Consider the following 12,496-nt stretch of genomic DNA (forward strand, 5'->3'; position numbering starts at 1 on the left):
CCAGTGTATTTGCCTTCATTGAAAAAGATATTCAAGAAAGTGTTTTGGTGTTCGTATGAGGCGGGACAGAACTTGTGTACAAAGTATGTGATAGCCAAGTGCTCAGGGCGAAATGTCACCTATCACTGCCTCTCGCCGGGGCAGGTGGCTCTCTGGAATTCTTTACTTCAGCATACTGCAAAACTAAAACATGTGAAGAGCTGCGCTCAAATTTCGCTTTACCGACTGTAGTTATTGGCTGTCTTTTCTTTTTTTTTTGCACGTGGTTTACTGCTGATACAATAACACACATGGCTCAGTCTGTGCATTGTACTGTGTGCTACTTACTGCATGCAATGTGCAATGCTTCAAAAGCAAGGGTTCGGGCAAGTTGTTTGTTCTAGTTAAGGTTGGTCGCCGAACAGAAAGGGACGACACGGGAACCAGACACACAGCACCGACTATCGAGATTTCTGTCAGTGCTGCGTGTCCGGTTCTCATGTTCATGCTGTCTTTATTTCTTTGTAATGTGGCCAACCTTAGCTTCAAAAGCAGTCTTCGCACTATGTATAGGGAGAGTGCACAGAGAGGGCCTGGTAATAAGCGTGTTCATTTTGTGCTCGTGTCTGTGTACAGCACCTGGTGCTAACTGCTCGCTATACTGCACATTTAAATTTAGGTGCCAAATGTACTTCCTTGTGATGCAGTGTGTGCACACCAGGGAATGATCTCGCATTTTGCATGGTGCAGCGAGTACCCTTCTCCTTAACATGTAACAAACTGTAGCTGCCTTTCAAAAATATCATTTTAGTGCATCAGCATCAGAACCCCCTATGTTGGAATAATCCGTCGGTCTGAAGCCTCAGGTGACAGAGTGGAGGGAGTGAAATCCACCTTCACGAAATTGCAGGGAAGAGGGAAGAAGAGAGGGCGGGAGGAGGCGGTTGGCAAGCGGTTGAAAATCTGAGTCGAAGGGTGGAGAGAGTGGATGTGTCACTGATGGATGGGATTTCATCGGGTGAGTGGAGTGGAGGTGTCACGTAGTGATTGATGGTACCCATTCGTACAGTCTTACCCTGTCAGTGGCTGCTCGGTCCGGCAGGAACATAATGCTAACTTTGGCTTATGGGGTTTAACGTCCCAAAGCGACTCAGGCTATGAGGGGCGCCACAGTGGAAGGATCCAGTAATTTCGACCAACAGTGGCCCTTAACGTGCTCCGACATCGCACAGCATCTGGGCCTGTAGTGTGTCACCATCGGAATACAACTGCCGCAGCCGGGATCATACCAGCGTCTAATGGAATTTGTTTAATTTTGTCGTTACACTCACAGTAAGATTAGTCTTTCCCACGTACAAGTTGTATTTAATGTCAGAGTCCAAGGAAGGGCAGCTTTCCAAAGCCACAGCTGGGCTTGTACGGCGTAATTAAGCAGCATTAACATCCTTTAGAATCAATTAACGTGTTTGTACTATGATTACACAATGGACACGGTATTTATCAAGGCAAACAATGGCAGCGTATATATGCCTGCAAATGTTTAAATCAAGAATAGTATCTGCTAGCTTATTAAAAATATATCATTTATAAAAATGACCGTCCAACTTCTCAGAAGTACCAAATCTGTGGAGAAATACAAATTGCAGATTGCCAATATGCCTAGGAAAATACATTTTGGCTGTCAAAAAAGGATTAGGAGCACTTTATTATTAATTACGCGAGGATTGTGGAGAGATGGGTCGGGTCACACCCAATAGTGCAAAACATGAACCCTTAGAAAAAATGCGAAGTTGTGGCGCCTATGCACTCATATGCTGTGCATAATGGGCTGCCTTGCATTACCATAACCTGTCCAGGTAGACTGCCACAAGTCAGAAATCTCCGATATATACAACCGCAGTTTTCAGTTAGGTAGACATTTTATTTGCGACATTCTTAATCTAGCTGGCAGGCTATCACCAGCCCGAGGTGAATGTGACGTGCAGGATGAAATGGGTGCCATATCTGGATACTGGAGTAAATGTGATGTGATGAGCCTTGGGAGCATTCCTCTTCACATGGCGCCAGGCAGTCTTGCGGCCACATAATACGGCTGACAGTGCTTCATTCTGTAACCTGTAATACCGCAGTTACTTGCATCATGGATGCAGTTTCTTGTGGGAAAAAATTAGAATGGTAAGTTTGGTGCATTTATTACATGGTGTAAACCATGGTGTGGTCAGTTGAACTTTCCCCAGATTTTGATGATTGATGTAGGGAAAGCATTTATTATGCAAATGCATCCATTATTTAAGTAAATATGGTGTACAGAAACCTGGAATGGAAACAGAAATCAGCATCTGCAGGATTGAAACAAATTCCTAAGAACTTTGCCACAGCACCATACCCATGACTGCCAAGCCACATTTTAGCCCCTAGCCTTTCACTCTACACTGTCCTTAATCTGTTCATTCCCAATGGGCCAGACATGAGGCCGTATGGCACTCGGGTATCCGTATCTGCCTATATGGACATGCCACGTTGTCTACTACACAGCTTTTTAAACACTTGTAGCAACAGAGTCAGTTTTCTGAGAAGTATGAAACTTTGTTGCAATTAGTTTTATGACACACCCAGCACATTAACAGGCATTCTAGCCAAATTATAATTTCATTGCAGTTGGGTTTTGAAGCATTTTTCATTAATGAGTAAAAAGGAAATGACATTAACTGGGCACTATATGTTTCATCTAAGCTGCCTTCTCGACAAATAGGGGCATTTTAGAATTTCTAGGCAACAAAATTGGCACAGTGTTCCCATCACACAACAGAAGGCTCATTGCTTGGAAGGCTGGTGGAGAGACACTGTGTAAGAGCCAAGCAAGTTCATTTATGAAGTGCTTTATCATGTGAGGGAAGGCTATTCACGGCTGTTTCTACCATGGCAATATAAGTTCGTGTCACAAATTGCACCAGCAATGCTCTGAAAAATGAGTAATACTGTTTTTCTGTTGCAGCAGTATTCTCTTTGCAAAATAAGATGAATAGTAGTTTGCGCTGCAGCTTTCAGTGTGCAAGATGACAGCTACGGCTTAGCCTTTTGTCAAGAATACTTTTTCTCATATGCATTGCAGAACTGTAGAACCACATATTGTCAACTGTCCTGAAAGGCAAGGTGTGTTGCTGGGCGAGTTGGTTGGGGTACATCTTGAGAAAAACAGCGCTTGCAGACAAAGGAAACAAGAAGGACACACAACTGCGCTGTTTTTTTTGTGTGTGTCCTTCTTGTTCTGGTCCTTTGTCTGCAAGCGCTGTTTTTCTCAAGATGTCCTAAAAGGGCGGTGCACTGTGACAGCACGACGCAACAAAGAGGAATGCAGCATGGAGCGACACTTCATACTAATTTTATTGAAGAGCGCATGCCTCTCTGAGTGCATCACATGCAGGCAAAATGAAATCAAGCAGGGATGACGAAGAAATAAAATTATAGTGAATGCAAGGCAGGTATGAACAAGAAAATGAGTGCACTAATTTCCCAAAGATGAAAAATGTTTGCCAATTGTCAGAAGTTCTCTGTTGAGCAGTGCCAGAGAGGGCGTACTCACACAAGCAGATTCTGAGTAGGGAATGAGGGGCCTGAAATATCTCAATTTCTTAATTGTCGGGTTTAACATTCGGGAGCGACACATGGGCTATGAGGGATACCATAATGGAGGTCTCTGGATTAATTTACACCACCTGGGGCCCTTTAATGCACGCTGACTTTGCACAGCACATGGCCATCTTTGTATTTTGCCTCCACTGAAATGTGGCCGCCATGGCTGGATCAAACCCACAGCCTTCGGGTAAGCAGTCTAGGAATGCCAGAGCCACTGAGGCGCCGTGGCGGGATGAGTTCTCCATTCCTAGGAGGAAAGTTTCGGGAAAAAGAAATGACTAGAAAAGAAATACCAGAGGCCTGTAGTGCACCCTCAATGGTGCTGCTTGATATGGGATATGATGGCGCACCTTTCTCATGACCATGTGGGCTTCAAGAAAATTAGCAAATGGCACTCCTCTTCCCTGCTGTGTCTTGAGCTTGCTATGCTAAAGCACTTTGTCAGAATAGCCTGCCAACTAGCTCATAACATAATCCTAATCCCTCACCTGAAATCTGCCATCTTCAGCTGGCAGGGCCTACAAACGCCAGCACAGTCAGATGCTACTTTCTGGCTGCTGTGCATCTGGCACGAGTGTAACTCCATTATAGCAACAGCATGCATGTGCTTGCACATGTGCACATGCGTTGCATGGTCAACACGTACATGTGTACATGTTGTGGCAAGCCTCGCACTGCTCACTATGAAGCTCGCAGCCACTGCACGATTTGCTAGTTCTTTCCACTGTGTGCTTGAAGTTCACCAAACTTTGTGACTTTACATGCCACTGGCCATCTCCCACTCTCTCAGTACTGGACTTAGAAAGCTCAATCCCCACTTTACGCTTCCTAAATAGGGCAGATTTGCGGTGGTCTGCTCCTCCTTTGACACCTGTTGTAAAGTTTTTCGGATGTGAAATTGAAGAGTACTTTGATTAATGTATTCAATCACCCATTTACCTAGCCACCAAAGTGAGAGTACTTCAGTGCCTTGTGCATTGACTCCAAGTGATTATTTTTTGTTAATCCAATGTACTGCCTATAGCAGTAAGCCCACTGACATGCCCTCATTGCGTATGTTTTCTCAAAATTTCTGACGAAGCCAAAGGCAATTAAGCTGATGCTCTTTGGAGTGGATACCAAGAAGTGCAGGGAGCAACTGTTGAGAGTCAGTCTCATCTGTCCACTTCATCAGAGTGTGCAGCATGTCCCTTGTTGTACTCCTGCAGTCCTTGTTTGTGACTGTATTCAGGTGCGTGCTCCAGTTGTGTAGCACCTGCCAGCTGCAAAGCAGTCGACTCCTCAAGGGACCCATCACCTGCTCCCATGCACTGCCATAAACAGGGGCATCATCAGACATAAATGCCTGACATGGTATTGTGTTTTTTCTTTGATGGCCTCGAAAAACCTCACCACAGTGCCCGTGTTCACCATTTTTGAAATCAAGTAGGCACACGGGATACCAAAGGCATCTTGAGAAATTGTAAGCAGGGTTGTCAGTTGGAATTAGTACTTATTTATGCCATGGGTGGAGTCAATGCACAGTTTCGCTGCCCCCAATTCATAAAGGAGCTCTCGTTGTGGGAACGTCATTAATGCTCGCTCAAAGTCACCATCATGACTGTTGGGGTCACCCTTCTTCCTGTAATACAACAGTGGCGACTCATTTTCTTCCCTCCTTTCTTCGACCCATAATTCAACACTCTTAAAATTGTCTGCATCTCTCTGCTCTGTTTTGCCAATCCTAAACTTATCTGCAATGTTACGGAGGTCCTTAGTGGTCACAAGTTGCATCCGTGGGCTTGATCCACTTGTACCTGCTCGGATGTTGTGCACAATGGTTTTTTCTGGCACTCCTTCTGCTAACCGGCCTGAAAATGGTACAGAAAAAAACTGTTAACATCTCTGGTGGTTCATCTGCCTACAACCATGTAATAAAGTGACAAATACTTCTGGTCGGATTCCTTCGTCTTGCACTTTGTTCCTTTTCACAGGTGACACACAGTTCATCTTACTTTCATTTCACTTTTGTGGCACTGCAAAGCACACGACAAAATGGTTGTTTCAAAGGCAGATGGACTTTATTTTTATGAGCTTGAGTGTTTAAACTTGCATACTGCAATGCAAAACAGGGAAGTTATATACAGCGTGTTATAAATGCAGAATATAACAGCACTGAAAATGTGGACAAGAAAAGAATAAGGACGTGTGCTTCTCATCCTATCCCATTTCATTCTGCATATTCAAAAAATGCACCAATTCGCCTGACAGCAACCGTTAAAGGAGTAGGGACACCAAATTTTTGAACGCGATCTTTGTTTCTTTGGACTTTTGCACAAGACAATAGTGTACACGAGTCACAATGTAGAATTCACTTACGCCAGGTGAGTAATTTCTAAGTGAATATTTTTCTCATGCTGTTTCAGTTTCAACACCTAAATGACTGCTGCTAAGTCAGAGACAATTGGAGGGCATGCCAGTCATACATAAACTGAAATATAAATGCTGCTTGTTCGTTTTTTTTTTTTTTGCGATTTCAACTCTTGTGCAGGCTTGTGTTTTATATTAGTGGTTTTTCAGGAAAGGAAATGGTGCAGTAACTGCCTCAACCATGCCATGAAGGAAAGAAGGAGTGAAAGAAGCAAGAGAGAAAGAGGTGCTGTAGTGGAGGGCTCCGTAATAATTTCGACCACCTGGGGATCTTTGGGCACTGACACTGCGCAGCACGTGGGCACCTCTTGCCTCCATCGAAACTCAGCTGCCGCAGCCGGGTTCTAACCCGGGTACTCCAGCTTAGTAGCTGAACACTCAAACCACAGCCGTTCCTGTGAGCATTACTGATGAAGTGCCAAAACAGCCAAATAATTCTAATTAATGAAAGTTCACTGCAGACGATCTATCTTATGAGAAAAAACATGGCCCTTATACAACCATTAGACTGGTGGCGTTGCATTGATCAGCAACAAAATGCCTACGCTTTTGACAGGCAGCCAAAAAAAAGAGGCTAGCATCAAGTGCAACTGTCAGTCATTCAAGACACGTTTCATGGAGCTCAAGCCGACTTCTTACGGATGAAGTTTCAACGTCAGCCAATTGAGCGACAGACCTAGGATAGTCAATGAAACCAGCAGAAAAACAAAAGAACAGACATTGGAGTAGTTCAGTGCTAGATGACATTCCTAATTATGTTCAGTTCGAAAGACTGGACCCCTTCCACAAAGCATTTCTAAACTAAACGGCATGAAGTTCGTACAGACTGTGCTGTGCATGCGATGTGCCGTGGATCAATTGTTTTTCACCCTTTGATGCGAACAAGTAGGCTCAAGTGAATTGCACTACAGTCAGATACAACTCGAGAACGAAGTGGCAGATGGCCCTTAAAGAAGACCCCCCAGTCAATGGCGTCAGCTGATTTTCATCAGTTAATCCAGTTAAAGCCATAACTAATCCCCTTTCACCTGCCACCCTCCTGCAATGCTACCCCCTAGGATTAACCATGACATCATGAGAATCGGTCGACGCCATTGGATGGCAGGCTTCCTTTGAGGGGCATTGGCCGCTGGGCAGTGGTGGAACTGCTGCGCCAATTGCGCCAAACTGCGCCAAATGGGAAATCCTGCTACATGCTGCTACAAAATCGGTTTTTTGCCTACTTTTGCGCCACGCCTGCGCCGAAATATCTCTGAATAACTCCAATAACTCTGCCGAGAACGAAACCGAAACTCATTTCCGTGAAAACAAAACTGATGTCTGCCGGCAACACTTCCGGCAACGCATCTGCCGGCAGCCACATCGCCATCGCTGCTTTGCAACCGAACACAACCGAAGGTGAACAAAGGGACCACTGTCAGCGCACTGCCTGTGTGAATGGACACTTCACGTCTTCGATGTCTTTGTCAAAGCTGAAAGGCAACAAAACTTATGACTAACTTATATCGGGCAGAAAATCCAGCTGCCATTCCTGTGACACAAGGATTAATCAGAGCGGTGAAAGGGTCGCGGAAGCGTCAGCTGCAACGGTTGGAGGCGGATGCAGGAGAAGAGACCCGTGCAAAACAAGCGAAACAAGACTGTGATGTACAGGACAAAGACACCCAGAAGAGAGGTCAGAATGAAAAGAAGGTACAAGGAGAGATCAGACTGGCCAGGAATATGATCACCAATGCTGAGCTGCTTTTCACAAAAGGTGTCAAGTCTAAACATTTTGCAGTCGTTGAGAGTGGACAAGCCCTTCTGAAGAATGGACAGGAAAAGCTCGCAGCGGCACTGTCTAAGCTGGAGTGATCAAGAAAAGGGAAGAAATAGTACCTGAAAGTTTGTTTTATGAACGGTATCATTTTCTATAGTTCTGTTGAGCATCTCGTTATGTCGCTGTTCTGAATAAAAACGGCAGTGTTTTTAGGAGAACCTCCTGTTTTGTTTATTTTCGGCTATATTTAAGGAACCAAGCACTTTAAGCTGCATTTGGGATTGAAGCTTGCTCTTGCATGGCTGTGGTTGCTAAAAACGTCTGAGCAAATGCCTGTTCCAGAAATACAACAAAGCTTCTTTATTTAAAACAACGTTTTTTGGCATGAAATTTTGGTACGAAGCTTTCTTTTTTTGTGCTACAAAAGCTCGAATTCTGCTACAAAATGCCATTTTTCCTGCTACAAAACTTAAAATTGCTGCTACAAACTGCGATTTCTTCTGCTACAAAAGCTGCTACAAGAAGCCAGTTGCCAGTTCCATCACTGCGCTGGGTTCTTAAGCTGTGCCTTACTATAACTTCTTCCGCCCCCTCGTTTTGTGGGACATGCCTTCTCCCACTTTACAATAGGCATTTTCGTGTTGTCCCACCTCTTTTGTACCATAGATGCATCGCAGAATAATACAAATCATTGAAATGATCACTCGAGTTAATGAGCAATATCTTCCCCCTAAAATACATTTCTATTGCACTTTCGTCTCCCATTTATGAAAGGTTGGTGGAGTGTAGCTTCTAAACGTTTTCACATTCCGGTACAATCAACACAGCATGCACAAATGCTTTGTACAAGAGGAGTGGCTAACCTGCAAGCACTCTGGCATCATCCTGGGACAGCCTTTGGTGGCAGGCCTCATTGAAGTGTCCGTAGTGTTTCTTTTGAAACACTACATATACCTTGCCCTCTTTCTCCATGACCTCTAGAGTAGCAAAGCAGTGTTTGCCGATTTTGCAGCTTCCTTGCCCCTTTTCCTGCCTTTGGCGCTGTTCTATAGGAAGCTCTTCGTACGAGCCGGAACGGTGGCAGTGCAGGTAGCGTTTAAAAACCCTTGGTGCACATTCCTTCTTTCCTGTAGAAGCTGTAAAATGGCAGCAAGTTTTGCTTTCTTCTCTGTCTTTCCAGGCGCAAAATCCTGAAATGGAAAGATTGTAAACATAACTAAGCACTCCACATAGTCTTAGTTAATTATTAGTGTGAAAGCACAATTCCGAACGGTAAACCCCGAGCAAGATCCTGCGATGTATGTGGGTTTGTGCCAAGAGCATAGCAACGGCGACATAGCAACCACAGCCTCATAGCAGAATTGTAACATAGTTACAACACGATGCCAACATATGATGTTATGTCCATGACCACTCATGACTAAAGCTTATGCGCCAATAAATCCAACACAACAACAACAACTCATGACTAATATGAAATTTTTAAAAATTGAGGCGTGAACAAAGGTGGGCTCCATTTTGATAAAAACGTGTACACAATGATAGCAGATGAATAACGGCATAAGGCATCCTTAGAAAGCCAACAGTAAAGTAACAAGACACGGCAACGTTCATGAAATTCTGCTTTTGCATGTTTATAAAATTTCGGCAAAACTTCTCTGTCAATTTTTTGTGTATCACACTACTTTCATTTTTTGAAAAGCAAGGCCAAATTAAAGTTTGTACTTTTTACATACACTAATGAAAAATGCATGTGCTATGGAGTGGGCACATATGCAGTACTCTCGCACTACTACTGGCGCTCTGCCTCTGCCAAGTGCGCATGACAATCACAGATTTAGCTTCACATTTTTAGCCTTTTAACTGCAGTGCAGAACTGCATTTCCCAGCTTTTTTATTGTTAAAAATTTATCAGTCATTCGCTTACTGTTTTTTCCTGCTATAGCGCATGGGGAACAATTTTTGGAGAAAATTATTAAGTTCAGGTTAAGTTATTACACGGACTGTTACATGGAAGTATTTCAATTTTACTACATCCTGCAAAAACTCATTCCTGCACAGCAACCTTTTACATGGCCTTGTCCTTTGACCACAAATTCAGGTCAGCGCTGTTGACTTCTAAAGGCAGAACAATGCTGGGCATTCTTCCTACACACTTCTGCGTGTTGCGATTGCCATGGCTTCAGCGCTGCTAAGCTGGTGCATGCCGCGACAATGTTGTGTGTCCTGTCGAGACATTGCAGGTGCCTGCAACAAAGCATAAGCAAGGCCTGTAGCAGCGAGTCTGCTCCAAGGACCAGTTTTTTTCCTGCAGTTTTTTTCCACTTTAAATATGAAAGAGAGTGCACTGCTTGTCACTTTGCTTATGGAGGAGCTAGGACACCAAAAAAAAATTCTGCAGACACACATAAGACTGCTTACCAGCGAGAATGCCAAAGCATTAAAGTGCACAGTCATGCTATGTTGCAGAATGATGAGTCATGAGTGCAAGGCATGACTGCGCAACTTTGTACAAACTCTGCACACCTTATGTTACTAGTAAAGTGCTGAGTCATGCTACACTTCAAAATTACTAGGAGTCAAAACTATGACTACCTAAACTTTGTACAAACTATACCTTACATTACAAATAAGTGCAAAATGACTATGACAAGTCATGGCTTTCAAAGGTTATAGTACCTTACGTTGCACATTTCACTCGAATGCTCGCAAAGGCTACCTCTGAGATCTGTCGCACTAGACTAAGCCCATTGAAATCTTCATGGTTCCTTTAAAAACGTGCATGTCATCGCTAAGTTTTCGTGCACAAAACCACGTGCAAGTTTCCCCAGGTGAGTGTAAGCCCGTAAATAAAAAAAAGAACGCGCTTTGTGTTTACAAACTTAAAATGCGCGCACTCGAAAAGTCAATAAACTGCAACTTTTCAATCGGTAATCTAAGCGCGCGACTGCATCCCGCTTTGGCCCTTTATTGCTTTGATCACTGCGTGCGTGCATGCAACAGTTATAGACTTCGTTTCTTACCTTTATTATTAGAGTCGAAGACTAGATTCTCCACCTCTTCCTCGAAGTTGTGGTGCCGTCGCAGGTCACGAAGGGCGACAAAATGCTTCGGACGTAAGTCGCACAAGAACGGCCGTGCCTTACTACATGTTGTGACTGGGAGAAGGATGAAAAGGAAATTGCATGGGCCTGCCTACTGGCTGGAGCCGAGCCACCACCGCTGCCGCGTGCAGATAGAGGAGAGATCAGAGGAAAGAGAAAAAGAAAAGACGCGTCGCAGCAACAACTGCGTCCTTCCCCATGAATATCCTTGATGGGTGTTTTTAAATTACTAGTATTGAAGAACGCCTTGTCGCAAACCGCTGAAGCAACGCCATCGCACATGTCCGTCTCCATGCTCAAGGCAAAAAAATAAACAAGCGAGCAAGAAATGCACCTTGGGATACCTCGGGATAGTGAGCAAGGATTTTCACGAAGAGTTGAGATTTTCCCTGTCGGTTGAAGCGCAGTGTTCCCCAAAAGTCCCCACAGAGTGACGTAGAGTAGAGCAGTGACGTCTATTCTCGGTTGGCCAATCGCAACGAGGATCACCTTCCTCTGAATACGCCCTCCGGTTCATTTCACATTCTGCATTTGCGCTTGGCTTTTCATTTGTGTGCGCCGTCAGAGAAACTGAACTGCATGGCGATAGCGAGAGCAGCACTCTAGGATCTCTCGGGCTGACTGTGAACCTGTTCATTTGTGCTACTGCAGACCAGCTTTTTATCAGTATGGGTGACTATTACGACATCCTTGAGGTACGTCGTGATGCTCCCACGGAGGAGATAAAAAAATGTTACCGGAAGAAAGTGCTACAACTCCATCCCGACAAAAAGAGCACCGATGATTCAGAAGAGTTTGTGCGGTTGAACATTGCTTGGAAGACATTGTGCGACGAACAGAAGCGCAGAGAGTATGACGCAACTGTACAGCATCGCACTGCTGAATCGAACCCACCGATCAGCGAAGAAGTTCTCTTGTCCGAGATGACTGTGCGCGCAGATGGCACTGCTTCGTGGAGTTGCCGCTGTGGTGGCGAATATGTTTTATCCGAAGCGCCGAGTCAAGAAACGTTGGTTGGGTGCGACGCGTGTTCCTTTCACATTTTGATTCGTGTGTAACAAGTTTCTCGGAGCAACCGTGTATATACGCAGCGTTACTTGACGTTTGTGAAACCGGTCGCGATCCGCCTCGCTGTTTCAAGCTGGAAACAGCGAGACGAATCGCTTGCCATCAGACAGTTATTCACCTCGCATAAAGGCGCATGAGCGAAGCCAAGATACCCAGTTGGGGTGCAGTAGTAGCGGTGCAATGAAATTGTCGCTTGTTGCCGACCCTCGGATGTCATACTATCACGATGGGAAGGAACGCGAACAGAGCGGCGCCTAGGCGCTCCGCTGTTCGCAGTTCTTTTAAACACGCTTTTACTCCGGTGGTAGTCAAAAAATGCTAGAGTTGGCCCTGATGCATTTTAGAATGACTCTAAAGTTTTTTGCTTACCACCCAGGTAAGCGCGCTATCAAAAAAAAAAAAAAACGAGCGCGCTATTCGCGTTTCTTTCCATCGTGATAGTACGTTGCACTGAAAGCCCGTGAACACGTGTCAGTGTGGCAAGAGGTATGGTTTGGCGTGACCGACCACAACCTCCCACCTGTTCCTTGCCGCGAAACTA

General features: G+C 44.7%; 1 protein-coding gene and 1 long non-coding RNA gene across 3 annotated transcripts in view; one reads left to right on the forward strand and one right to left on the reverse strand.

The window, feature by feature from the left end:
• LOC149353566 (uncharacterized) overlaps positions 1 to 12,496 on the forward strand; it is a 33,177-nt gene that overhangs the window by 7,333 nt on the left and 13,348 nt on the right. Inside the window, exon 1 of one of the 2 annotated variants that reach the window (XR_016291011.1) lies at positions 11,778 to 11,905. The exons of the other annotated variant lie outside the window; for it this stretch is intronic. This is a non-coding gene — a long non-coding RNA (uncharacterized LOC149353566). Of the gene's footprint in view, positions 1 to 11,777; positions 11,906 to 12,496 lie in introns of those variants that run through there. 2 annotated transcript variants of the gene reach the window in all.
• Positions 1,880 to 11,320, reverse strand: LOC149353567 (uncharacterized). The gene is made up of 3 exons (XM_089582661.1): positions 10,807 to 11,320; positions 8,647 to 8,973; positions 1,880 to 5,465 (listed from the first exon to the last, which is right to left on the reverse strand). The coding sequence occupies exons 2-3, from the start codon at positions 8,753 to 8,755 to the stop codon at positions 5,101 to 5,103; spliced, it is 474 nt and encodes a 157-aa protein (XP_089438787.1). The 5' UTR covers positions 8,756 to 8,973; positions 10,807 to 11,320; the 3' UTR covers positions 1,880 to 5,100.

Source organism: Amblyomma mixtum, chromosome 3 (assembly GCF_055824585.1).
Source record: "Amblyomma mixtum isolate Tamu chromosome 3, ASM5582458v1, whole genome shotgun sequence".
NCBI classification, from domain to species: Eukaryota; Metazoa; Arthropoda; class Arachnida; order Ixodida; family Ixodidae; genus Amblyomma; species Amblyomma mixtum.